This window comes from Acinonyx jubatus, chromosome D1 (assembly GCF_027475565.1).
Source record: "Acinonyx jubatus isolate Ajub_Pintada_27869175 chromosome D1, VMU_Ajub_asm_v1.0, whole genome shotgun sequence".
Lineage (NCBI taxonomy): Eukaryota > Metazoa > Chordata > Mammalia > Carnivora > Felidae > Acinonyx > Acinonyx jubatus.
This window is the reverse complement of record NC_069390.1, coordinates 41,093,469-41,121,416: the sequence shown is the minus strand read 5'-3', so window position 1 is coordinate 41,121,416 and position 27,948 is coordinate 41,093,469. Positions and strand designations below refer to the sequence as shown.

Here is a 27,948-nt window from a genome sequence, read left to right as displayed (position 1 = left end):
TCCAGAAAATGGCCTTGCACTGCAAGCACTAGCTATCTTACCTTCATTAACACTGATCTCAGGAGCCACATCTGAGGAGGGGGCTAGGAGTGGAAAGACACAAAGACCAGGCTTCATTAAGAGCTCTTCAGGGCCTATGGGATGCTGATGGTGATTGTTTTTCCCATGGTCTCCGAGGCCCTGTGAGATTGATTACGACCATGGTGGGAAGCCTGACTCCTGGGGCTCTGGCTGGGTCTGGAGGGTAAGGAGAGCCAGGGAGGACCTGGGAACCAGGGGCCAATGTGGGACAAGAACACTGAAACCTGGCCAAGGAGGGACTGGTAATCTTCCAGGGGTTAGCAAGATGGTGAAAAGGGAGGGAGGGAGTGCCCAGGGATGAGGTAGAGAGACTGGGCCTGCCAAGGAGGAGCAAAGAACTGAGCTTGGGCTCCAGGGACCAAGGGTTCTGTCTGAGTCCTTGGCCGGAGGCTGGGGATTCTGTTTGAGGATGCAGAGATGACAACGAGGGAGGAAGACATGTGAGAAATACCCACAGTGTGGTTGGTGCCTGGTTGGCCCCGGGCACAAGAACATGAGATCTGGGAAGCTGTACAAATGGGGAAGCCAGGGCTCTGAGAGGTGAGGAGCCTGCTGCACCCAGGACCCCAGTCCCAGGTGGCATGAGACACCTCACACTAGGGTCCAGGAAGTCAGGTGTCCAAGTCAGCTAGCCGTGTGGTGACTGAATACATCTGATGTTTGGGACAGTTCGAATTTTAGATGGTTTATATCTTGAGAGACCACGTGTTGGGATTTCTGGTCTGGAAGATAGGATTTCTCGGCTCTCATTGCTTGTGGCCTCCCCAGACTTATGGTATCAGGGAAAGTCCTTGCTTGGAGCTGAGTTCTGAGGATGGTGGGTGGTGACCTGTGTGGAAGGTTGGAGTGGAGGACGGAGTGAGATGTTCCCCTGACCTGGGGAGAGGGGCTGCCTTTGTTTCTTCGGTCTGCCTCATGTGGTTTCTGTGGTGAGTGTTTGTTCTCCAGACAAGGGGGTTTTGTGTTGGGCTGGGAGGGAGAGAAGAAAGGAGTGGAGGCTGGGGGATATTGGAGCATGGAGCGGAGGAACTGTGTTCGGGCCACCGAGATGCCACCTTGGAGAGTAAAAACCAGCCTTCACTCCTCTAGGGCAGGCCTGAGAGTTCTGTGTTCCAGACCTCTCAGAAGTGGGCCTACAGAGGTGGGCTGGTTGGGGGCACTGAGGGGCAGGGTGTCTCCTCCTCCAGGTGATGGACAGGAAGGGGCATGACCCCTAGGAGGTCCCTCCCTGACATCAGCCCTTGACCGAGTTCTCTTCCTTCTGTTTTGAAAAGGGGGCTGAAGTCCTGGACTCCTTGGCCATGTCCTCTTGGGAAAGACGGCTCCATCGGGCCAAATGTGCACCATCTTGTAAGTGGCCCCCTCCCTGCAGCCCATGGGAAGGCCCTGGCCCGCAGGGAAACCTGTGAGGGCAGGGCAGGCTTTCTTCAGGGCCTCTTGTGACCTTTTTTCCCCAGAAAGGGGTGTCTTTCCACCTTTTCCAGCCCCGGTCTCCAACTCCATTTTGCTTTCTCCTTCCTGGCTGAGGAGAGCTTCCTCTGCAGTGTCCTGTTCTTGCGACCATGGCCCTGTGGCTTTTCTCTCTCACACTATCTGATGCTAGTGAGATTGTGTTTCCTTGTTTAGTGGTTATTTCCCCCTCCCACTTCACCCTGTTTCTGCGGCCTCTCCCCTCACCCTGCCCTGTGTCTGTGGCCTCTACCTTTACCCTGTCCTGTGTCTGTGGCCCTTTGTCTTGCATCATGGCTCCTTCCTTCACCACACTCTGCTCTACTTTGTTTTCTTTTCCTCTGTGGCCTTTCTGTCTACTGTATTCCAAATGTGAGGCATCTCCCCCTTCCCTGGTTCATGCTTAGGCCTCTTCCCCTAAGCACAAGGAAAGGGAGGAAAATGGTACTTGAAGATCTCTGGGCACTCCACATGCTCCATACTCTCAGTCTGCCTGCCTTGTCTGGTAGCCAGGAACTTTTAGCACAGGGAGCTGAAGGCCCAGGTGGAGCCAGTCTGGGGGCCACCTGATGCATGCTGAGGACAGGTACTCTGAGACCCCACACCCCCTGTCTGTCAGGGAGGGAGACAGCCAGCCAGGTTTGAGGCATCCTACGTGTGCCCCCATTAGAGCTAGCTACTGAGGAATGTTGGGGCTACCTGTGGTGGGATCTGAGTTCTGGGCAGCTCTGGGAGTGCTGGGTCTGGTGCCCTGGCATGAGGGAGGTGCTGTATCACTGGGTTTTGCCAATCTCGGCTCAATGGGGAGGTGCCTTCTGTGTCTCCCATGCAGACTTGTTCTCCTGCTTCAACGGGGGCGAGTGTGTGTACCCAGCCTTCTGTGACTGCAGACGCTTCAATGCCACCGGGCCACGCTGCCAGATGGGTGGGTCTGGGCTCCATCCCACCCCTGGGATTGGCCCTGGGTACAGGGAGAGCTTGAGGGCCTGAGGCCTGGGGGTCCTGGGCTGGGGTGTGTGTGGGGGTTCTCTGCCAGCTCTGGAACCCACCGGCCTCTAGCTTGGTGCCCACTGCAACTGTACGGACAGGTTCTCTCTTCTCTGGCACAGTGTACAATGCCGGCTCTGAGCGGGACAGCATCTGCCGGGCATGGGGACAGCACCATGTGGAGACATTTGATGGCCTGTACTACTACCTCTCTGGGAAGGGCAGCTATACCCTGGCGGGGCACCATGAGCCCGAGGGGCAGACTTTCTCAGTCCAGGTGAGGCCTTCCCTACCCTGCCCATCTAGAAGTTTCCACTAGGCTCTGGAGGTTGTACTGGCCTGGGCTCTCCATGTGAGAGTTAGAGAGTCTACACCTGGAAGGAGCTGCAGGCCCCACAGTCCTCTCTCACCCACCCACTCCTGGATGCCCCTGGCCAGTGACTGATTCAGTCACTCACTTATTAGGTATTAAGTGCGTACTTGTACTCTTCCTGGCACAAGGCTTGGTGGTGGCCTCGTGGACGACAACACAGATGTGGTCTCTGTCCTCACGGAACTTACAGTAGACATCAGATCAAATGAATCATTTCAAGTACAACTGAGTGCTTCAGAGGAGAAACAGCAAATGTTAGAAGAGCACGTGATGGAAACCTACCTTCCTCATTAGGAAGGACGATGATCAGGGAAGACTTCCTGGAGGAAGTGACATTTAAGTGGAGAACTGATGAATGAATTGGAGTTAGCCAAGTGAAGGGTCCCAGGGGTAAAAGATGGATGTGAGAACGTTCTAGGTAAAGGGAACTTGGGTGCTAAAGATCTGAGATAAGAAAGAGCACTGTGCCTCAGAGGGAATGGCAGGTCCTGGATGACTCAGTTCATAGATACCGCCTCTAAGAAGCCCTTCTGGATGCGCTGACCTAAGCTGGCTCAGGGGCTCTTCTGGGAGCCTGTGTAATCCCTGTGTAATCAAAGTTCTGCATTCATTGTTACATTGTCAGTACATTTTTCTCACAAAGGTCTGTTTCCAGGTTGGTCTTCTCTACCAGATATAAGCTTTCCAGGCAGGGACCATGTCTTCTCATTCGGTGTTCCTTGTACCCAGATTAGTGCTCAGTCAGAGTTTGTCTAGTATATGAACACATGTCTGAGACTCACTGTCAGGCAGGCCTGATTTACATGCCTGCTCCTTGTGTTGAGTGGGGCATCAGCTTCAGGCACTGGTCTGTACCTCCATCTGGAGAAAAGTCTACTTGGGGAGCCAGCTCTGCTGAGGGGCATCTCGGTCAGTACTGAGTTAGGGCCAGCGGGCTGGGAGTTTGGGGAAATCCTAGTGCTCAGTGTCACCCCTCTGCTAGCTGGGTGTGTCCTTCTCTCTCAGGCATAGACCTGCCCAGGGCCTGCCCCAAGGACCATGCCCTGGATGGGCTGAGCAATTCTGCCCTCTCTGCTTTGGTATCACACATCAGGATCTTTCATGACTGTCATTTCATGATGGGTATGTGTCAATTACTTAGACTAACGGGATGCCACACATTTGCGGATTATGAAATCAACTTAATAAGTCCCAACTGGAAGAAAGGAAGGAAGGAAGGAAGGAAGGAAGGAATAAAGAAAGAGAAAGGAAAGAAAATATTATAAGGATGCATTGCACATGAATAGGAGTAAACACTATTTTGTAAAACTTTTGTTTTATTTATATATGTATACGTTTCTATTTCCTACCGTGGGTCATGGTCCAAAAGTTTGAAAAATTTAATTAGACTGTGAGGTGGTTTTCACAGGCCCCACTTCTAGATGAAATGACTCCAGCCTGCTTAAACACATTTAACAGTAATCTAGTGGAAGGTTTACTCCTGGGAAGAGTTTCCACACTGGGAAGAAACATTTTCGGACTTTTCCCTAAGCCCTGGGGACCTCAGTTCTCCTCCCTCTCTTGGGTCCTATGGCTTTGGGGGGTGGGTCTTGTCTGAGGAGGGGACAGAGTTGATGCGTATGTGACAGGCAGCACAAGGGTGACATGTGCCTATATGTGCCGTGAAGGACAAAACTGTGCCTGCCAGGGTCCTGGTAGGAGTGTGTTTATAGTGTATGTATTGAGAGTACCCTGTGAATATGTGAGGGGTGTGTGTGTGTGTGTGAGACTGTGTGAGCATATACTTTACTTTGGCTTTCAACCTGATGGGAAAACCTGGATTGCAAAAAACAAAAAATCCAGAAATAGGGAGACAGCACAGTGTACTGGAAAGAGCCCTGAAATTTCACCTTCAGTCCTGAGTTGGAATTCTGGCTGTGTGTGTGTGACTTTCATCACTTCACCTCTCTGAGTATTAGTTGCTGCCTCTGGGAGGTGCAGATAATCATAGCTCTGACCTCCTGGTCAAGTGGCGTTGCGGGGACTGGAGACATCACAGAGGAAAGGTGCTTGGCACACTGGGGGCAGGGTATCGGCGTTAACGGAAGCTCCACAGGGTGCCACTGGGCTCAGAACTGAAGCTCAGGGCCAGGTCTGTAGCGGGAGCCCTGCACACTGGCCTCTGAACCCCCCAATCAGGTGCACAACGACCCGCAGTGCGGCTCCTCCCCCTACACCTGCTCCAGGTCTGTCAGCCTCTTCTTTGCGGGTGAGCAGGAGATCCGTCTGGCCAAGGAGGTCACCCATGGAGGCGTGAGGTAACTATAACACCTTCTGCCCTGAGCTCTCCTGCTCCCTGACACTAGTGGTGGGGGATGGTGGGTACCTTTCTTCTCCAGTCTAAAGAAAATTGTTTTCTAGGGACAAACAGCAGTTTCCACCATCAGAGCAGGAACATACTGGCAGGCCAGCTGGGTTTCTAGTCAGCTGGGTTTGTGGAAAGATGAGTCCCTTAAGATTTTCGGAGACTCAGGGCCCTGTGGGTTTCCCAGACAGTGGGTATTCAAATCAGAATTTTCCAGATAAAGTTGAGGGTATAACACTACAAGCATGCTCAATTCTTTTCTTTCACATTTTTAAGGGAATCTTTGTGAATGGATCATATGTAGTTCAAGCCTCCTTGAATAGATATTAAGCACACTGTCACCCTTCTCTGATGATATAGGGTCATTTCAATGTTATTTATCTTGCTGGGACATCAGGGATGCCTGGGACCAGAGGAATAAGGACTCTTTGCCCCCACACCAGATGGTCCAGACCATGGTTCTTTCTGAAATCTTTCTTGTCTCTTGTCTTCACTGTCCTTTCCTTCCTTTGCTATCTGCTGTCACTTCATGTTGCTGCTGGGTTGGGGTAAGGGGTTTTCCTGCAATGACCCTTCTCCCATTGTCATTTCCTGCTTCAAATCTGGAAACTGGGTAACCAAGCTTTCTGGCGCTGAATGTAAACCTGAAAGCCCAGGTGTTTCTCCTGTGAAAAGATTGGTATATGGATCTTTGGGTACCAGTTTTGGCTGGTTAGACTCTTCTTTAATTTTCTTTTCCTGATTTTCTGGTGGATTGAAAGTTGCCAAATTCCAGACTGGCTGGGAGACCCCGTCCCAGTAAAACTGGGAATGTGGTTGGGACTGCAATGGCTCTCCATCTTTTCTTCCACTCCTAGTTTTCCATATCCCTCAGCCTCTTTCTCTTCTTATGCCTTTCTTGCTCCCCACCAAAAAAAAAAAAAAAAAAGCCCCAAACAAACACACAAAACAAGTAAATGTCCGCTTATACCATTTCTCCCGTCCAGGAGAAAGGATCTAGCAACTTCAGACACTCTAAGATTTATCCCTGCCAGGGAAATTGCAAATTTAAAAAGCAAGTTTTAAACACCGAAGACAAAAGAATCTCTCCCTAATGGTGGGCCTCAGATGCCCAGGAAGTCGGGGGAAAGTGGGGGCCTCAGATTCACATGGTACCAGTTGCGTGTGGACGAGGCAGGCGCTGGGTACATGATGGTTCCTGCAGGTGGGGCTGGCGGGTCCTTTGGTGACAGGACTGGGTGAGTGGGGGTGATGTGAACACCCAGAAGCTCTGGGCTGTGCCCTGCAGAGTCCAACTGCCACATGTGATGGGGAGCGTGAGTCTGCAGAGGCTTGCTGGCTACGTCCTTGTGCGGCATCAGTCAGCCTTCACACTGGCCTGGGATGGTGCCTCAGCCGTCTACATCAAGATGAGCCCAGAGTTCCTGGGCTGGACTCATGGGCTGTGTGGGAACAACAATGCCGACCCTCAGGATGACCTGGTGACCAGCTATGGTGAGGTGCAGGGCAAGTGGCCTTCGAGGGGTTTGGATGGAAGTAGGGAGGAGGTTGGGTGGAGGTCAGGCTGGGAAGGGTGGGAGAGGTCTTGGGGCAGTACCCATGGTACTAAAGACCCAGTGGGGGGTCAGGGCCCCTTCCTACCAAGTGTGTGGCCACTCAACCTCCGTTTCCTTGTGGGTAAAAGAGTCATAAAGACCACTCCTACTAGGGTTGTGTAAGGATCTAAAGGGCACTTTGCTAGGTAGGATATTAAGCACACACTGTGAGTGTAGGGTGGGGGCAGGAGCAGAAGGCCAGAGAGAGCCTGGAAGAGAAAGGGTCCCGTGGGAGCTGAAGATACCTATAGAGGAGTGGTAAGAAGTAAAAGTGAAGCATGCAGGGCCAAATCATGGTGACTCTGGCCTTCCCAAGAAGGGAAGTGACACCTTTGAGCACCTACAACATACTGAACACTTAACACACATCATCTCATACAGTCCTGGCAATAATACCATGGTGGGGGATTATTTGCCCATTTCACATAGGGCAAAACTGAGGCTTGGAGAGAGCTTGTCCAGGCTCACATACTAGTTGCCTCCCCTGAGTTTGGAGAGTAGGGAGCTACTACAGGTTCTTGAGTATTCTTGACTATCACCACCAGCTTTTTCAGGAGAGTGGCTCTGTTGGGAAATGCAAACTGGGATGGGAGCCAAGAGGCTGGGTTCTTCAACTCCTTGTCCGCTTTTGGTATCTCTTCGGCTCCACCTGCCCTCCTTCAGAGCCCTGTGCGGCACCCCCCTCCTCCCCCGTTACACCCACCTGTGATCATGCTAGTTCTCCCTTCCAGGGAAGCTGACTGATGATGTGGCTGAGTTTGTGCACAGCTGGCAGGAACAAGCCCCCAACCAGCCTCCAAGGCCTACAACTGCCTCCCTGCCTCGCCCACCGTGTCTGCAGCAGAGCCCGGGAACCATGCAGGTCTGGACCCTGGGGAGAATGCCTACTCCCCACCCTTCCCTTACCCCTCATCCTAGTGTCTGGCTTAGGTTTCCTGTCTATCTCTTAGAAAGTCACTGGCTGCAGGAGCCCAGGGTTGTTTGTGCCTATGGCCCCAACCCTTTTCCCTCCATCATCCTCTTTCTCTCCCTTGGCCTCAAATTGGGGTTCTGTGTAGGGGTGGGTGAAGTCAGAGGGCTGTGAGTGGCCTTGCCAGCTCCCAGCTCTGGCCCCTGGCTCTTTCCCCAGGGTGTGTACGACCGGTGCGAGGCACTGCTGCGACCCCCCTTTGATGCCTGCCATGCCTACGTCAGCCCTCTTCCCTTCACAGCCAGCTGTACCAGTGACCTCTGCCAGTGAGTAGGCAACCAGGACTGGGGCTGGTATTGGGCTGTGGGGAGACCTGTCCCAGTACTGAGGGGCGGGGGGGGCGGGTGGTCTCAGCATGTGGGCCACTGAGCCTGATAATCCCAGGCCCCGACAGATGCACTTCCAAAACCTCAGAAATTCTTATCTGCATAGGTGGGGCAGAAGAGTTTCCCTATTCTCTGAAGCCCAGAAATGGGGACTGACACCCTCAGGGTCAAACAAGTCAATGCCAATATTGGGACTAGAACCCGGGTGTCCTGCCTCCATCTGTATACCTAGATACCTTCCCAGTCTCCCTTTCCTAGCTGTGGGACAAGGAGGGGTGCATGCCCTGAGCCCTGGCAGTCTCTACAGGGTTCTGGAGGGCTGGTGAGAGATTGGGCTCCGGTGTGACCCTCGGTTTCCCTGCACAGAGCAGTGGGCGATGAAGCCACCTGGTGCCGGGCGCTGGCAGAGTATGCCCGAGCATGTGCCCAGGCGGGGCGGCCCCTGCAGGATTGGAGGACCCAGCTCCGGCAATGTGGTAGGTGAATCCTGGTGGTGGGGGCAGGGAGAGGTTCAGACAATCTCTGCCCTGAGGCTGGGGGTGGCCTCATCAGGCCTCAGCTCAACGTCCTGTCCTGCTTAGAACCACAGTTGTCAGAGCTGGAAGCCGTGAGGCCCCATGTGGCAGATGAGAAAACAGGCTCAGAGTGGAGGGACTGGCCCAGGGCCACAGAGTGAGATGAGGGTGGTTCTCAGAGCCTCCCAGGCTCTTGCCAACTTTCTGGTTACCCAGGGGGACTAGGGGAACAGGAAAATCACAGTCCTCCCTCCCTTTCCCCCAAGGCCTGGAGTAGGGGGTGGGTGTGTCCTGGCAGAGCCGATGGGACTGGATGGCCTGCTCCCTTCCTCCTAAGCCGTGCACTGCAAGGAGAAGGCCTTTACCTACAACGAATGCATCGCCTGCTGCCCTGCCTCCTGCCAGTCCCAGGCATCCTGTGTGGACAGCGAGATCGCCTGTGTGGACGGCTGTTACTGCCCCGATGGTATGCCAAGGGTGGAGCGGGTGCCTGGCAGCATCTTCCTGGGTTGGCACGCACGAGCCCAAAGCAGGGGCTCAGAGGATGCCTATTTGTGGGATGAGTGAAGCAAGGAGCACACAACTAATAAGTGAATAAATGAATGACTGGCTTAAGGGGGCTGAGGATGGGGGTGGAACTGTGGCTCTTGAGAAGTTCATCAGGGTATTTAATTTCATCGGGACTGTGTATATATGAGAACAAGTCATTCATTCATTCAGTTGTTCACTTATCACATATGTGTTTGTTTAAACATTCGTTCACATGCTGTTTTGTATGGGATATAAATGCACTGGTTTTGAGGGGGTATACATTTGCCACACATCTGTAGCGTGTAGCCCATTCGGCTAGGCAGGGGTCGTTGGGATAAAAAAAATGTAGAGATATAGTCATTGACTTTAGGGGTCAGAATCTGGTTGCAGTGATAAGCCACGTATACCTACGGCTCCAGTCTAAGGCAGAATGCAGTGAGGATCAGCTCAGGGGTTCAGACAAGAAGAGACATAGGAATTCAGTCGGGGGAGAGATTGTCAGGGAGAGATTGTCAGGCTTCCTGGAGGAGATGGCACCTAAACTGGTTCTAGATGCAGCGACAGGCTTTTGGGAGGTGGAGAAGAGAAGCTAGTCAGCATGCAGGTTGCTTGGGGAGGTGGTTCTCTGAAGAGGTCTGGAGGTGAGATTATTTGCCCAGAGGAGATTCAGATCTGGCCTGAGCCAAGGATTTATGCAGGAGAAAGCTTGAAAGTGGGTTCAGTGGTGAAAACTTGGATAAAGGGATCTTTGTCATAGGCCCTGGACAGCCATGAACGGTCTATGAACAGGAGTGGAGGTGAGTTAAGTGGGCCTTTCCTGTGACCCTAGGGCTGATCTTTGAGGATGGGGACTGCGTGGCACCAGCTGAATGTCCCTGTGAGTTCCATGGGACCCTGTACCCAACTGGCTCTGTGGTGAAAGAAGACTGCAATGCCTGGTCTGTGTCCACAGCCAGGGGTGGGGGTGGGGGTGGGCAGTGGTGACTTCCAGGGTTTTCCACCAGGGCTATCTATCCATCTGGGGTCTGGGACCCCTGGCAATATGGGGGCACTCACTCAGCATGTCTGAGTCCCAGGCGATCTCATTTAATCCAACCCCTGGAGATGGGGGAATCTCTACCACCCATTTAAGAAATGGGAAGACTGAGGGCTGGGGACAGGAGCTCTGTGGACCCTGCTATCCTCCAGCATCTATCCCAGGCCTGGAGAGGTGAGACTTGCCTCCTTGATTTCTGTGTTTCAGCACATGCACTGCGGGCAAGTGGGTGTGCAGCACATCTGTCTGCCCAGGTATGCCTGACCCCACCTTGGACTCTACCCCCTTCCTCTGGTCTCTCAGCTTTTTGGGCAGGGAGGATCTGGGGGCCAGGCCTGCAGTTCCATTGGTTCAGCTTGCCCCACTTTGTTTCTTCAGAGCTGCTTTGCCTGCTTAAGGGATTGTTCTGCCTCCTGTCAGGGAGGGTTTTGGGGGGTCTATCTAAGGACCTTCCTGAGCTTGGGGGGCTTGGATGGAGACTGGTCTCCAAGCTCAGGGCCTGGTCTCCTGTCAGAAGGAGATGCCCAGGGCAGGGCTGCATCTACCTTCAGGTGGGCTGCTGGGGACAGGCCTGCATCTCCCCAGTGGCCTGAGTGTCAAAAGGAAGGCCAGGGCTCCAAACACTGCCCTGATTCCTAAGGACAGAGTGCTGTCTCTTCCTCATGCTCAGAGCCTGCAGGGCAGAGGCAGTCCCCATGGGGCAGCTCCCATGTGTCAGCCACCTTTCTTTGCCCCTCAGCCGAGTGTTCAGTGACTGGCGACATCCATTTCACCACCTTTGACGGCCGCCGGTACACGTTCCCTGCCACGTGTCAGTACATCCTGGCCAAAAGCCGCTCCTCAGGCACCTTCACAGTGACATTGCAGAATGCCCCCTGTGGCCTGGTAAGGGCTGGGGACCTCAGGCCCAATCCAGCCAGCCACCCCTGCTCTCTGCCCCCTAGAGAGGCTGAAGGATTTAGGGCAGGGCCCCAGGTTTTCCACAACCCACTCACCCTGATGTCTGTTCTTTCTGGGCAGAGCCAGGGGGCAGGAGACTAGGTTCTGTCTCTAGAACATCTGATAGCTGAGAGCCATTTCCCTTTCCTGGGCCTCAGTGTTTTAAAAAAATCTCTAAAATGGGTCTAATTCAACTAAATCTTCTCTGCTTCCTTGGATTATGCCTTCAACATCTCTGTATTCACTCATTTGTTCATTTATGAATTCAGCAAATACTGAACTAATTTTTGTGCCAGAAGCTATGTTGGGTCTCGGAGACTGGGATGAATTAGATCTGGCTCTGCCTTCCTGGGCCTCGCAGATTGGTGGGTCGAGCAGATAACTCACCGCATAATCCACTATGTTATAGGAGCTGTAATAACATGGACATTACAGGGTAGGTCTCCATGTAGGAGCTTCTCCTGGTTCTTGTTTTACCTGGATGCCAGGTGGGAGAAGGGGTAGATCAGGAGAGACTTCCTAGAGGAGGTGATCCCTGAGCTGTGTCGGCCACTTGTGCACATAACTGAGAAAATGGCCAGCTTGCAGGTCTGGGGTAGTTATAAGTCTGTTTGTTTCTCAGGGACTGCATTTTCCCTGAGCTGACCCCACAAGCCCTGGTTGGGACTCCACTCAAGCTCCTTCCTGCACAATAGGACAAAGGGTTCACACCCATAGCCAGGGCAGCTGCCCCCAAAGCCCAGCTCCCTGCCTGCCTTTTCCACACCCAGTGACGTCAGGAGGGTGAGCAGACATCACCTACAGGTGTCCCTCCGTGGCCCTGGGGACCCAGCCTGAGCTGAGGATGAGGTAGAGGGCTGGGCTTTCTTCCTCTTGAAGCCTGAGTGATCCCCTCCCCTCTATCTGCCAGAGAATGGCCTGGATCTGCCCTTGGCTGCTCTCTGAGTTGGAAGAATGAATACTTGTCCTCAAAAGCTGGGTCACTCCCATCACATCTTGAGAGTGGCAATAGAAAAAGCAAAGCAAACAGACATAGCCCAGTGGGACTCCTCCCCATTTACAAAGTTCTAGAGTCTTTGAGTACCTGAAGGCTATGGGACCTTGGGGATCCCTTACCAGCTCCTTCTCCACCATGTTCTGGATGGTCGTTGGCCAGCGTCAGCCTGAGGTAACTTGCTTCACTGCTGAACAGTGCCTCTTTTGTTTATTTAATGCTTATTTACTTTTGAGAGAGAGAGTGTGTGTGTGAATGGGCAAGGGGCAGAGAGAGAGGGAGACTCAGAATTCGAAACAAGCTCCAGGCTCTGAGCTGTCAGCACAGAGCCCGATGTGGGGCTCGAACTCACGAACCATGAGATCATGACCTGAGTCGAAGTTGGACGTTTGACCCACTGAGCCCAGGCGCCCCTGAACAGTGCCTCTTGATAGCACATTCCTTTTACCACGAGCCAGTTCTCTTCCTTGTGACTTCATCCACACTGATGAACCAGTAGAGGGCCAGCCTTGTGCCAGCTCTGTGCTGGGCACAGTGAGGGTTACACAGATGAGTCAGCCCCTGGTCCTAGCCACCAGGAGCTTGCAGCCCAATCAGGGAGTCAATCACGTCCTCAGGTCAGTTGCTTCTCTGTGAGATACAAGAGCAGTGCCATCAGAGGGGCTGTCTGTGGAGCAAGAAATATTCCTACAGGTCAGAAGAAAGCCTCATGGTAGAGGTGGCATTTGAGCTGAACGACCTAAAAATTGGGCCAAAAATGTAAATAGAAATAAGATATGTATGTGTGAGGATGGGGAGGAAGGGCAATCCAGGAGGATTCGATCATATGAGAAAAAGCAACAGGGTGGAATGTTCTAAAATACATTAAGGCAGATGCAGGAGGACTATGGCAACTGGCTGACTGGCTGGTAAAGTGCCAGGTGTGTGGGAGAGAAGCAGGAAGAGTCAAAGGTGAAGCCACGACTTCAACCCCGGGTGAACAGAAGTGGGTAGGGTGAGAATGTTAATAGAGAGGATGATGATGAGAAAGTATTTGCACAGTACTTTAAACTTTGACTAATCAGTTTTGCATTTGACATCTAGTTTAAGGCTCAAAATACCCCCACGTAGTGGTCACTATGATTCTCCCCATTTGAAATCTGATAAGACAGGCCTAACAGAGGCTTGGGGCAGTCTTGACGACCCCCAGCCAGCAGGAGGGGGAGCTGAGCCAGACCCAAGGCTGGAAGTCCAGAAAGCCTGTCACAGCTTCCTTATACACCCACCCCCAAATCAGGGTGTGTTTATAGCCTTTGAAGTATTTTTGAAGCAGACCTTATTTTTTTAGAGCAGCTTTAGATTTTACAGAAAAATGCAAAGGTAGTACACAGAGTTCCCATATATTTCACACCCAATTTCTCCTGTTATTAACCTCATACATTAGTATGGTACATTTGTTACAAATACTGAACCAATGTTCGTTATGTACATTATCATTAACTAAAGTCTGCACCTTACTCATATTTCTTATTTATTTTTAAACCTGTCATTTTTTTTTCTGTTCCAACGTACTACATTACATTTAGTCATTGTGTCTCCTGGGCTTTTCCTTGCTGTTACAGTTTACTAAGACCTTATTTATGGTGACCTTGAAAGTTTTGAGGAGTACTGGTCAGATATTTTGTAGAATGCCCCTCTGTTGGGATTTGTATGCTTTTCCCATGGTTAGAATGGTGTTAGGGATTTAGGGGAGGAAGATAAGAGGTAAATTGCTATTTTCATCACATCTTATCAAGGATACATATACCAACATGGTTTATCACTATTGAGGTTGACCTTGGTCATTTGGCTGAGGCAGTGTTTGTCAAATCCTCCTCTGTAAAGCTACTCCTCTTTTCCCCCTTACCATATTGTTCTCTTTGAAAGAAGTCAGCCCACAGTTAAAGAGTAAGGAGTTATGCTCCCTCTCCTTGAAGGCAGAGAATCTACATGCATTAGTTGGAATTTTTCTGCATAGGAAATTTGTCTTTTTTTCCCTTGACATATTTTTTTTTGTCAATCATTTATTTATGTCAGCATGGACCCGGGATATTTATTTTATACTTTGGATAAGAACCAATACTTCCTTTTTTATTTTGTTACTCAAATTTTTCCAGCTTGAACCATTGGGTAGTCTTTCAGTTGGCTCTTGGGTCCCTTTGGTATACCCCCATCATTGTGTGTGTGTGTGTGTGTGTGTGTGCGCGCGTGCTGCCTACTGCCTTACTTTATAGTCCTATAAGATGCACCAGGCTCATCTTGCATATTTCCTGTTACATTCCTGGAATCAGCCATTCCTGAAAAAGTATTATCAGATGCTCTGGGCTCCTTTTGGAAAATCGTATTAGACACCAAGATCTGGGGTACTGGGTGTGCTCGTTGCTACTGGGGTATCATTTCTTTTAGATCCTCTCAGCTGATAGAAAAAGGAAATAATATGTATCACCTATGAATATCCTTGTATAACCAATATATATACACATAACTATAGATAATCTATCAGTAGCCCTCTATATCTATATGCTAAGAAGGAGCTCATATTGATGTTCCAACTCTAATCCATTGCCACATGGGTCATTCTAGTCTCCCCTTGCTTATCCCGCCCCTTGCTTATAAACACCCACTCCAACAGTGAGAAATATGGTTTCCATTGTCCTCCATCTAATTATCTAATTGTTCAATTCCAGTATACATGTATAGAAGTACCAGAATTATTAATCCATACCTCCATGGGAAAGAACATTATCAACTAGAGTACAGTGCTTATGCATAGTTTCTTTTGCTTTTAGTCTTACAAACTCCACTTATTTCCAAGGCTTCTTAGGTCAACACCTTTCCCTGCACCCCTGTCAGTGAGGTAGTTTTGTATAGCTGTACAGTTAGATTCTTTGGTCACAGTCTGCATTCCATCCTGGGATCCTCTGACTTCCTCCATGATTTTTTTAATTGTTTACATTAGGGTTCACTCTTTATGTTATAAAGTTCTCTGGGCTTTGACAAATGCAACCTCCAAAGTATTCCATGCACATTTTCTTTCCTAAAAATTTAATTTTTTAAATTTTAGAGTGTGTATGTGTGTGTGTGTGTGTGTGTGTGTGTGTGTGTGTAGGGGAGAGGGGCAGAGAGAGAGAGAGAGAAAGAGAGAGAGAGAGAGAGAGAGAACCTCAAGCAGGCTCCATACTCAGTGCAGAGCCTGGTGTGGGACTTGATCCCATGACCCTGGGATCATGACCAGAGCCAAAACCAAGAGTCAGATGCCCAACTGACAGAGCCACCCAGGCACCCCTCCATGAACACTTTTTTTTCTCACTATCAAACCAGGCAGGACCAACCAAGTATCGTCCTATCTCTATTTCACAAGGAGAGAACTGAGGTTTAGGTAACTTAAATGAGGTCTTTAAGGTCTCAGCTTTCAGTGACATCAAGACTTGAGCCTGAGACTTTGACTAAAGGGTGCAGACTTTCTTCCTGCACCAATGACATGTCCAGAGGAGACCAGAGGATGAGGGGGCTTGACAAAGAAGGTGATGTTTTAGACACAATGGTTTTGAGCTGTTTCAGGGATTTTATGTCTCCTTGGGAAGGAGCTTGGAAGAAAGGTTGTAGCTTGTTGCATAATGGCTTCCTGAAAAGTTTCAAGTTCTAGTTCTTTCCTCATGTCGCTGTTTGATTATATCACTTTCAGGTTATACTTTCTTTGGCTGTCTTTGGACTTAGGATAAAGTCCTAAAATATTACAAAGCTCTGCCTAAGCTGGCCTCTGCCTACCTCTTGAAGAATTTACCTTAAACCACTTTTCTCAGTGGGCTCTGGCCCTCTGGTCTTCTTTGATGTACTTGGATGTACTTTTTAAATGTACTTTTATGTACTTCTTGTGTCAGGGAATTTTGTATAGCCTGTTCACTATCCCTGGTATCCCCCTTCTTGCCTTCTCTCTTTGCCCAGCTACCTTCTCTGTACCCTTCAGATCTCAGCTCAACTGTCACATTTTCCTGTGCCTCAGTCTTCTGATCTGCAAAGTGAGGTTGTTAGTGGTACTTACTACATAAGACTGCTATGAGAATTAAGTGAGTAAATACATGTAAAAAAGATGAGAATAGTAACCTGAACATAGTAACTCTAAAGTTAGCTATTAGGGTCGCCTGGGTGGCTCAGTCAATTAAGCGTCCAACTTTGGCTCAGGTCATGATCTTGCGGTTCATGAGTTTGAGCCCCAGTTCAGGCTCTGTGCTGACAGCATGGGGCCTGGAACCTGCTTTGGATTCTGTGTCTCCCTCTCTGTCTACCCCTCCGCCACTCAAGGTCTGTCTCTCTCTGTCTCAAAAGTAAATAAACATTAAAAAATTTCTTTAAATAAAATAAAGTTAGCTGTTATTATAATAAATTATAGTATTACTAAGAGTTTTGTTAGGATTTTTATATCATCATTATCTTTCCCTAAGGATGACCTTTCCTGCCTCTGCAGACTAAATCTTGTTCCTTCACTATATGCTTTCCTAGCACCCTACACCTCTTTGTAGCACTGATCTCAGCAGTAATTTAAAAACCAACTTTGTAATTACTTGTTTAGTGTCTGTGTCCCACACAAATATGTACTCTCCATGAGGCCCGGGACTATATCTGTCATGTTCATCACTGTATGGTTGTATGGATGTCTTCTTGTGGAAGGAGGTATGAATGGGCCCAACGTGTACTACCCATTTCAGAGATGAGAACCTGAGGCCCAGATATTATTAGCTCATTTCCTGCCTGCCTATGAGTAGAGCTTGATACTCTGCAGGATGTGACACATGGAAAGAGCTATATAAACACCTGTAAAAGGATGAAATTAAAGTCCTGTATTGTAGTTGAGTGGGGAGGCCAGTGTTTCTGAGGCTAGACTCTGGGCCATCCGGGGGGGGGGGTCTATCTCTGCTCTCTGTCATAGATAGCCTAAGACTTGACTGTCTTTTTATTTGCATTATCCCAGCTCTGCCAACCTTCTCCAATCTTAGCCTCTGCCTTCCCATTCCCAGATGAGAGCATTTGGTTAGAGGACTCCTAATGTCCTTTGGGGGTTCCGTCTCAGCCTGTCTCTGACATCAAACTGCACTAGAATACCCAATCTTGGGGCCTCTTTTGGGACCAGCAGGACAAACTCTGCCCTATTTGCCTTCCTCTTTCTCCAGAACCAGGACGGAGTCTGTGTCCAGTCAGTGTCAGTGATTCTGCATCAGGACCCTCGGAGGCAGGTGACCCTGACCCAAGCGGGGGATGTCCTTCTGTTTGACCAGTACAAGGTCACCCCACCCTACACGGATGGTATGGCTTTCATGGACAAGAAGTAACTGGGAGCTGGCTGCCCAGGCCTCTTCTTCCAAGCACTGTCTCTGGCCAAAGGCACTGCCACATGGGCAAGAGCTCACATTTTAGCATTGGGTGAATCGGGCCAGAGGGCACCTTGGTCCCAGGAACATGGACTCTGGACTTGTAAGATGGTCTTTGTCCCCATCCCAACATGACACTAGGCATCTCAGCAGTATGATGCCTTCTCCTAACATAAGGATATGAATGAGGCTGTTCTCTATCCCTATTTTATTTTGTAATTACTTATTATCCTATCTGACTCCACAAGGGATCAGTGGTAGCTCAAAGGAAGCACATCTAACAAAAATGCCAAAACTATTAAGAAATAAAATAGCACCAGAGAAAATGAATAAGGAAAAAAAAAGTAGGGGTTCAAGATTGAGTGGGGATGCAGGGGGAGAGGTATAAAGAGGCCAAAGAAATGCATGCCACAAGAGGTGAAAACTTCACTACAATTGAATCTAAAATCATATTGTGAGCTTCCTGGTGGCCATTGTGAAAAAAATGGGTAGTTAACAGAATTCTCCTTTGCTACAGAAGGAAATATATCAGTTCCTTATGCAGGCAAGGCTTTAACTGGCACTTGGTGCTAAAAAAAAAAAAAAAATTCTTAGGTTGCCGTGGTCAGTTGTCTCTGGGTTCTGTTTCATCACTGAACAGGATTTCCTCAAGGCTTCCCAAACTAACTCCTTAGCAGGGCTTCACTGGGTGTGAACACTGTGCTGGGTATCGAGGTCAGTGAGGACCATGCAGGTGGTGGCGGTGGGTGGGTGCATGTTGGCAGAACTTCCCACATCCCTTTTCTGGTTCTGTGCCTAGACGCCTTTGAGATCCGGAGGCTGTCCTCCATGTTCCTGCGGGTGAGGACCAACGTGGGCGTGCGGGTGCTCTACGACCGCCAAGGACTGCGGCTCTACCTGCAGGTGGACCAGCGATGGGTGGAAGACACCGTGGGCCTCTGTGGCACCTTCAACGGCAACACGCAGGACGACTTCCTGTACGTGCCCATGCCCGGAAGCAGAAGGAGAGGGTGGGGCCCCGGAAGGCCGGGTATCCGGAGGCACTGCCTGAAAACATCTTTCGCAAACTCCCTTGGTCTCTCACTGTGCCACGCATGCACCATTGATCATTTATTCTTCGGCATTTAAATTTAAGCGTATTTCTTTAAGGCTGTGGCCCACAGTCTTCTCTGTGCAAAAGACTCACCTGGAGAGCTTGTTAAAATGCTGATTCCTGGGTTCTACTTCTGGAGTATCTGATTTGGGTTGGGGCCCAAGAATTCTACTTTTAATAAGTAACCACTGCGATTCTAGTATAAGAGATCTGCAGACCATACCTTGAGATCTGTGGACCATACCTTGAGAAATACTGTTTTATAATGAGGTCTTAAAATTGGTGGACCTCAGGCTGCGTTTGATTTGGTTCATGGTTTTCCTTGTTTTAATTGACTGTGAGCACCTTTAGATGAGCATAAGCCCCCTGTGAACCAATGATTCCAAAACTCCTGCTTTCTATCCCAGGTCAGTCTAAGCCACATGTCTTTCCTGCTTGGTTCTTAAGGGTTGCACCGTGTGCGCCTCCCATGTTCAGGGGAAGGCTGTTTCCTAGGTTGACAGAAAGACTATCTGAGCATGGATACAGTTTAGAAACTTGGGAGGGGACAAGAGTCAGACTTTCCTGAAAGGAGAATAAGGGGTTGATCTTGAAGGCTAGAGGTTCTGGCCAATTTTTCAAGTGACATGCATTAGGTGATGCAGAAGTAAACAGGAGACACTATCTTCAGCCAGAAATGAGAACTCAGATTCATTCAGAAAAACAAGAATAAAAAGAAACTGAGCTTTACATTTTTTTTTAATGTTTATCTATTTTTGAGAGAGAGAGGGAGAGAAAGTAGGGGAGGGACAGAGAGAGAGGGAGACACTGAATCTGAAGCAGGCCCCAGGCTCCGAGCTGTCAGCCCAGAGTCCATTACAGGGCTCAAAGCCACGAACCATGAGACCATGACCGGAGCTGAAGTTGGATGCTTGACCAACTGAGCCAACAAGGTGCCCCAAAACTGAGACCTTTTAAATGCATGCACATTAAAAAATGTAGCATTCTGCTGTCTTGCCTGGTGGGACTGATGTTAGGGCAGCTGGCCGGAGTGGTGGGGGACAGACGACCCTGATTTAGTGTGTGGGCTGCCTGCCACCTTCCTGAATGTGAACTCTGGGCAGAACAGTGGCTGGGTGTAACTTGGGTGCTCTCACTGCTCTGGAGCAGTAGTGCGGGCATGCTGAGTGTCACACAGAACCTGCCCCACCCCGTGCATGCTATGTTGTCTCCAGTCTACCATCTCCTCGAGTTTGGTGACTCTGGGAGACTGGTGATGACTAGGAGACACGTTTTTTCCCTCCTTCCTTCCTTCCTTCCTTCCTTCCTTCCTTCCTTCCTTCCTTCCTTCCTTCCTTCCTTTATTACCTCTTGTGTGACTATTTCCTACCTAGAGAGAAAGGTGAGGGATGCAAAGGAGCTTTTGGGAACTGCTTATGGAAAAGGGAGGAGGAAGTCTTAATCCAGTGAAGTTTGGCTCATGGTGTCCCTGTTTCTCTCTTTCTGACATGAAGAGCTGGGGGCGGGTGGTGAAGATAGGGTAATGTGTGGCCAACCCCAAGCCAGTTTTGAGTCCCTTTGGAGCCTGTTAAATGTGATGTTATGTGATATGATGTGTGTGTGTGCGTGTGCGCGCGCGCACATCCATAACTGTATGTGTTTGAATGTGACTGTGTAGACCCTCTTGTCTGTTTACATGTTTGGCAGATACTTGTGCTCTGTGTGTGTGTGTTGAGGGCATGTGCAAGTGGTGTATATAGGCCTATGTGTGTTACTCCTTTGGGTGGGTACATATGTGCCTCTGAGTGTGTGTGCTCATGCTTGGTCTCTGTGTGTATACAGGAGTAGATAGATACTTATCTGGGTGTATGCTGTATGTCCACCTGGGTCCACACGGCCAAGTGTGTGAATGCGGCTGTGCCATGACTGCAGGTCCCCAGTGGGTGTGCCTGAGAGCACCCCACAACTCTTTGGCAATTCATGGAAAACTCTGTCTGCCTGCTCCCCGCTGGTCTCTGGCTCCCCTCTGGACCCCTGTGATGTGCACCTGCAAGCAGGTGAGGTGAGGGGAGAGGGCGGGGGGAGTGGGGTGAGGTGGGACTGGTTTGAGAGGGGTGAGATGGGAACTCTGGGCCTGAGGAGGCTGGTCGGGTTGGGCAGGAGTGATAAGAAAAGGTGGAGCTGCAGAGAGGGGACCGTGGTTCCCTTCTGGTAAGGGTCAGGCAGACAGAAACTTCATGCTCTATCACTGCCACGTAGACACACATTTGTACTGGCTCTCCCATCTCAAGGCAAAAGTCTAAGCCCTCACAGTGGCCCCACCAGGCCCTAGCCTCTCTGCCCTTCCCCCTGCACCCCCAACTCTGCTCCGGCCACACGGGCCTCCTTGCTGTTCTTTCTGCACAGCCAGCTCTGCTCTCTGCTCTGGGCCTTTACACCTGCCGTTCCTTCCACCTAGAATACTCTTCCCTCACTAAAGTCCCTCACCTCTTTCAACTTTTTGTTCAGACTTCATCTTGCCACCGAGGCCTTCCTGACCACCTGCTTTAAAATTGCAATTGCCCCTCCCACCCCACCTTCGATCGCTAACCTCCTTCCCCGCTTTCTCACTCTCCGAGGTCTTTGCCTTCTGCTTTGCCGTATAAATTGTTTAGTGATGGTCTCCTTCAACCACACTGTAAGCTCCACGAGGGCAGGAATTTTGTCAGTTTTGTTCACTCCCGTGTCTCCTCCCAGCATATGGATTCATGTCTCACACAAGATGGAATGTATTGCATGAATGCACTAAACACACATACACATGCTCACTCTCCTCTATTTTCTTAAAACAATTTTTTTAGCACTTATTCATTTTTGAGAGACAGAGACAGAGCACGAGTGGGGGAGGGGCAGAGAGAGGGGGAGACGCAGAATTCAAAGCAGGCTCCGAGCTGTCAGCACAGAGCCGGACGCAGGGCTCGAACCCACGAACTGTGAGATCACGACCTGAGCCGAAGTCGGACACTTAACTGACTGAGCCACTCAGGTGCCCCCACTCACTCTCCTTTAATCATTTACACCCATGCCCTTGGCCAGCCACCGACTCACACCTGGACTGACCAAACCGTACCCACCCACTCCCAACCAGCCATGCGCTCAGGTCCCTGCTCACATCCCTTCTGTGCACCCACACTCTCTCCCACCCACCTTCTCACGCCAACAGACCCCTGGACTGTGGGGAGGCAGGAAGAGGCTGGGGCCTGAAGCACCAGGCAAACCAGACCCCCACTCCCTGCCCCTGTCCCTCCCGTCTCCAGCTTCCTATGCGGTGCAGTCCTGCAGCGTGCTCACCGGGGAGCTCTTTGCACCCTGCTCGGTGTACCTGAGCCCCGTGCCCTACTTTGAGCAGTGCCGCCAGGACGCCTGCCGCTGTGGGCAGCCTTGCCTGTGTGCCACGCTGGCCCACTATGCTCACCTGTGCCGGCGCCATGGGCTCCCTGTTGACTTCCGCGCCCACCTGCCAGCCTGTGGTGAGTGCCCCACATGTGTGCCTCTACGTGAGGGTCACTGGAAGAGCCTGGGCTCCAGACTCAAGGGTCCACCTGCCCCTCCCGCCCCTGCAGCCTAACACCCCCACCTCACAAACTGCTTCTCCCGTGTTCTCCATCCCCTTGGCCACCCAAACCTGACACGAGGGCATGTGGCACATGGCTGCTTCTCTGTTACCCTTGCCGCCAGTGCCAGTCCGTCTCCAAGTCCTGTCAGGCTTGTCGATTTGAGATGCAAATTCACCCACTTGTTGCCACCTCTGCTGCCAGCACCCCGGTCAAAGCTTCCTAGTAAGCCTCCCCACGGCCTCCTCTCATTACAACCAGAGTGAGCCTTCTCAAGATCACTGGCTCCCATCGTCCTCAGTGCGCTCGTGGCTCGATGGGCGTGAGCTGGCCCCTGCTTCCCCCTCCAACACACACCTGGGCCACACTCTTCTCCATGTCTTAGTTGTCTCTGTGCCCCCAGCCCTAGTACAGGGCCCCACGCTCAGTAAGCTCTTAGCAAATGCTTGTTGAATAAATGGAAAAGACTCCATCCTGGGAGTCAGGAGACATGAGTTCTGTTCCAGCCCTGCGGGTAATTGCTGTGTGTCTCCGGCAAGTTCCTGCCCCTCTCTGAGTCAAAGTTCCTCCAGAGGTGATTGGATGGGACCAGTGGTGCATATTAGACTCTCCATAGGAGCTTTTGAAAAATGCACATATCTGGGCCACATTGAGTATCAATGAAAACAACATATCTGGCAATGGGGGCAGGCATCAGCATTTTTAAATGGAGACTTTGATGTGTAGCTGGGGTGGGAACTTGGCAATCTGGCTCTGGCAGGGAGCAGGAGACCCCAAGGGAGTGGGATGCTGGCCAGATGAGGAGAGGGAAGCTCTGAGTCTTTGGACAGAGGGCCCCGAGAGGCTGCTTAAGGGGGCACAATTGATCTTCACAGCTCATATGTGTTATAGGTGTGGAAGTGAGAAGGACGGAAGTGTGTGTAATACCCATCTGTGCATGTGTCTATGTGTGAGCGATGGTGGGAGGGGGTGTCAGGGAGTCGTGACCTCCACCCTCCCCCAATATCACTACCTAAGAAGAATGCCCTGCAGAGGAAAAGAAACACCAATGGCAAGGTCCAGGCTGAGCTTGGGGAGTGGGGCCCACCCCTGCCACTCTGCCATTGTAGTGTAGCAGGAGGAAGTGGGACTCTGGAGTGAGACCTGGGTTCAAATCCCAAGTCTGGCCTTGACCTGCTGTGTAACCTTGAACAAATATCTTCTCTGGTTCTCAGTTCTCATCAGGATGATGGCTCCGCCTCACACAGTTGTGGGGATGAGGGAGACAAAACACAGTTTTATTTCCCACTACAGCACTGTCCTGTGAGGCCACCAAGGAGTATAGCCCCTGTGTGGCCCTGTGTGGACAAACCTGCCAGGACCTGGCCAGCCCTGTGGCCTGTGGGGTTGGTGGTGGCAGCGACCTCAGCGGGGACGAGTGTGTGGAAGGCTGTGCCTGCCCACCAGACACCTATCTGGATACCCAGGCTGACCTCTGCGTCCCTAGGTGAGTGGGCCAGTGTGACCTCTTTCAGATGGGGAGGAGGCTGAGGGTCTCTAGGGCATCTGAGGCTGGGGAGCCTGACTGCACCTCTTATGTCCCTGCTTAATCCCCCATTCACAGGGCGGAGCATGATGCACCGCTGGGTGGTCCTGGGTGGGCTTCCTCCCCCAGACCCTGTTCTTGGGCCTCTTTCCTCAGCTACAGCTCTTCAGCCCTCTCTAGCCTGGCTTCCCCATAAAACAGAACAACACTCCCACAGAGACAGCCTCTCTCCCTTCATCTCCCCTCTCCTTCCACAAGTAGTTATTGGCCTCCCCATATGTTCTAGACATTTCTAAGCCCTGGAAGTTCAGCCAAATACAGAACAGAATCCTGCCCTCATTGAGCTCACATTCTCATGCCAAAACAGATGAATAAATAGACACTTAAAGGGTCTGGTAGTAATAAGCTATAAATAGTCAGGGAGGGATTACCGTTATGCACAGAAGGAAGGCCTTTCTGCTGAGGTGACATGTGGGCAAAGATGGGGGGAACTGAGGGAGGAGTGCTCCAGGCCAAGGGGACAGGGATGGCTCTGAGGCTGGCTGTGGCATGTCAGTGTGGCTGGAGGCGGAGTTCAGGGCTGGTGATCTCACAGGATCCCAGAGCTGACTGGCAAGGCACTTAGTCCCTTCCACAATGGGGAGAAATTCCCCTAAAATTCCACTGAGGGATAAGGGCTGCAGAGAGGCTCCTATAGGGGGTATATTGGAATCATTCAGTAGCCTTTTCAAACTACAGGATCCTCCCTTGAGATCCAGATGTGTGCCCTGCCCCCTCAACCCCTGACTTGTGGTTGAGTATTGCCAAAAAAGGGAACCTCTGAGGTTTACATGGGAGGAGGAATTGGAGAGAGAGAAGGTGGCTGAGAAGTACAGGGGTTGGAGGAGTTCAGACATCCCTTCCAGCCCCCAACTGGTCTGCTCCAAGGCCTGCACTGGGGCTGTGGGAGGTTGTGAGGAGGAGGAAACACAGTCTTGGCCCTCAGCTGACCTACAAAGAGGAGCCAAAAGACAGACAGAATAAAGGACCCTGTGAGGAGGAATAGATGAGATGACATATTTGGAGGGCCTAGTCTGGTGTTCAAAATGTTTAACAAGCAGTATGGTGTAGGCCATGAGCAATCAGAACAGATGCTGGGTGGGAATGAGCAGTATGGAACATACGCCCTGTGTCCCTCCCTGACACAGCATGGGCTCAGGAAGCATGGCCCTGTTCTTACCACCTCTTTTTTCCCAGCCCAAAGGGAGGTTGGCTTTGGGTGGACAGAGACCAGTGAGGCTGTCCTTGTGCCTGCTCACTGGATGGCCCTGAAGCTGGGACCCAGCCCTGACCTCTGTCCCTGGTGCTAGGCTGACTTCCCCACTCCCTGGATATCTGTCACTTGTCACAGTAGATGCCATTGCTTTTTTCTGTGTCCTTATGGTCCTGGCTGCTGGGGGGTGGGGGTGGGGTCCCTGCCCCAGTTCCTGAGTTGGCTCACTTTTCTCTGTTCCTGGGTTTTGCAGGAACCAATGCTCCTGTCACTTTCAAGGAATGGACTATCCCCCTGGAGACAGTGACATCCCATCTCTGGGCCACTGGTGAGCTCCCTAGGTTGCAGATTTAGTGTCCTCTCTTTATTTTTTTTTTAAATTTTTTAAAATCTTTATTTATTCTTTGAGAGAGAGACAGAGTGTGAGCAGGGGAGGAGCTGAGGGGAGGGAGACACAGAATCTGAAGCAGGCTCCAGGCTCTGAGCTGTCAGCACAGAGCCCTACGTGGGGCTTGAACTCATGAACCGTGAGATCATGACCTGAGCCGAAGTCAGACGCCTAACCGACTTAGCCACCCAGGCGCCCCTAGTGTCCTCTCTTTAAATGGAAGTTGCTGACTGAAGAAAATACAGCCTAGCAGACCTTTCCACGAAGCAGTGCCCACCCTCCACCTCTGCGCAGGGGACCAGGGACAGAGTGGGGATATCTGTCTGAACCCTGCAGGGGCCTGAGCACAGTGGCATGCAGTCTCTGGCTTTGCAGTGACTGAGTCAGCTAATCCCGGTATACACCCCACTCCTCCCTCTCTCTGCAGCCACTGCAAAGATGGAATCATGAGCTGTGACAGCAGACTCCCAGGTAAGGTGGAAGGTGGGGGGTTCTTCTAGGGGCTCCTCCATCGTGGTGGGGCTATGGAGAGGCGAGTGGGGAGCTAGAGGATAGATCAGGACAGAGACAGCCCAGCCACATCTGAGTCCAGCCACACTGAGCCCACTGGGCCTGCTGTTTTCCTCACCGTCTTGGGAAAAGCTCCAGTTTGGAGGGTGGCATCCAGAAATCCCATCCCAACTTCAGCCCCATCCTGGCAGCTGTCCCTCCTGCTTCTCAAGAAGGAGAGGCTGAGACTATCTCTCCTAGGGGCAACTAGCTGGGGTGACTGGACAGTCCCTTGGCCTCCCCTGGGTCCTGGGTTTCCTTGTTCTGGGCTGTCATTTGTCTACTAAGGCTGACGCTGCCCAGTCCTGTGCTAGACTTGGGGGTCATAGAGATGGGGAGGACAGCCCAGGTCTCTGAGACTGTCCCAGGCAATAGAGAAGACGGTAGGGTGGCTTGGCACTGGATCAGCCTGTGAAGGATGTGGAGGTGGTGGAGCGGGGGACTGAAGCGTAAGGGAGGATGGGGATTGGCACAGAGGGGTCAGAGAATAATCACATGGCAGGTGGCAAAGAGCAGGGCCTCCAGAGTCTGGTAGCCCTGGATTCAAATCCTGCCCCATGCTTAAAAGCTGTGCCGCCCTGGGTAACTCACTTCGCTTCTCTGAGCCGTCACTTCCTCCTTTGTATATAACCTGGATTTCTGTGTTCTCACCATGTATGTATTCCTGAAAGCATTTTTTTGTTTTGTTTTGTTTTTGGTTGGTGTTGCTTCTGGCTTCAGATTTCTTCCTCTCATCTTCCATGGCTATTCTCTTCTCTCTGCTCCATCCCAGGCTGAGCATGGAACTCAGCTCCCTTTTATTGATTTCCCTAAAAACGATTACTCACACAAGGTGTAAGTGTGCACAGCTGACTTGACTGGAGGCTCAGGGAGAGAGAAGGGGTTTATGTCACAAAAGTGTAAGTAATGGGAAATTGACTTCCTTGTGGTTTAAAGTCCTCTGGCCACCCTGCCACACTGCATTGCTATCCTCTTTCCGGCTCTCCTCCTGGTCTCTTTGAGGCACTTCCTCTCACTTTATCATGCCTTTGAAAGCAGAAGTGACTTCTTTCCATGATATGGGAAATGGGGGATAACAACGCCTCATAGGGTGTTGCAGGATTCGGTAAGAAAATGCATGTAAAATGCCTGGAACAGTGCCCTGTGGAGAGCACATGGTACTCTGGGTACTGGTGGTGCATCTGGGAACCCAAGGGATGCCTCTGGAAGCATCAGAGCCCCCTGTCTCCCTGCCTCTTCCAGTAGTTGCGTCCCCAGGTCTCCCTGGTCACCCCTGCCACCCAGGAGCCCACCCCCAGGCCTGGGTGTTCCAAGGCCCGATGAGCGTCCGTGCTCCTCCCAGCAGCCACCCTCTTCTCCTCCAGCCACTGCCTGCCCGGTGGGCCAGGTCTTCGTGAACTGCAGTGACCTGCACACCGACCCCGAGCTGAGCAGAGAGAGGACATGTGAGCAGCAGCTGCTGAACCTGAGCGTGCCAGCTCATGGCCCCTGCCTCTCAGGCTGTGCCTGTCCCCAAGGGTGAGTATCCATGTTTCATGGTCCCCCACCCCTGAAGGCTGGCAGAACCGGGGACCCACGAAGCAGAGGGAGGGGCAAGGAGTTGCTCACACAGCCATGCTGGAGGCAGCAGCCCAGGGCTGGCCGGTGCTGATGTAATGACTGGCACTGAATCTGAGAAAGAACGGCGGTGTGGGGATCCAAGTGGAGTGGATTCTACCTGGCTCTTCTTCTTACCATCTGTGTGACCTTGGACAAGGAAGACGCCCAACCTCTCTGAGGCTCAGCTTCTCATCTGTAACATGAGAGTAGTAATAACAATGCCTACCACCTCAACAGGTTGTCGTGAGGATTACATGAGGTACTGGAGTAGAAGCACTGAATGGGGTGTGTGACATGCTCCAGAGGTCCAGTGGGTTGAAGCCCAGGAGAGAAAAGCCATGTTTCACCTCTCAGCCCCTTTCCCTGTAAAGATCTGGCCAAAACCCTCAGGTAGAGGGCTGGTGCCCCCGTAATTCGGCAAAAAGAAGGGCCCCACCCAGTGGAAA

General features: G+C 51.2%; 1 protein-coding gene across 1 annotated transcript in view; it reads left to right on the top strand.

Annotated features, from left to right (window-relative positions):
• OTOG (otogelin) overlaps positions 1-27,948 on the top strand; it is a 91,234-nt gene that overhangs the window by 2,960 nt on the left and 60,326 nt on the right. The window contains exons 4-23 of the mRNA XM_027073251.2: positions 1,356-1,431; positions 2,363-2,455; positions 2,640-2,794; positions 5,069-5,187; positions 6,523-6,728; positions 7,561-7,691; positions 7,959-8,065; positions 8,492-8,601; positions 8,978-9,106; positions 10,001-10,109; positions 10,415-10,461; positions 10,947-11,092; positions 17,327-17,459; positions 18,324-18,501; positions 20,529-20,653; positions 21,893-22,105; positions 23,483-23,675; positions 25,220-25,294; positions 25,782-25,825; positions 27,268-27,421. Of these exons, the coding sequence (XP_026929052.2) occupies positions 1,356-1,431; positions 2,363-2,455; positions 2,640-2,794; positions 5,069-5,187; positions 6,523-6,728; positions 7,561-7,691; positions 7,959-8,065; positions 8,492-8,601; positions 8,978-9,106; positions 10,001-10,109; positions 10,415-10,461; positions 10,947-11,092; positions 17,327-17,459; positions 18,324-18,501; positions 20,529-20,653; positions 21,893-22,105; positions 23,483-23,675; positions 25,220-25,294; positions 25,782-25,825; positions 27,268-27,421 (2,543 nt within the window). The remainder of the gene's footprint in view (positions 1-1,355; positions 1,432-2,362; positions 2,456-2,639; positions 2,795-5,068; positions 5,188-6,522; positions 6,729-7,560; positions 7,692-7,958; positions 8,066-8,491; positions 8,602-8,977; positions 9,107-10,000; positions 10,110-10,414; positions 10,462-10,946; positions 11,093-17,326; positions 17,460-18,323; positions 18,502-20,528; positions 20,654-21,892; positions 22,106-23,482; positions 23,676-25,219; positions 25,295-25,781; positions 25,826-27,267; positions 27,422-27,948) is intronic.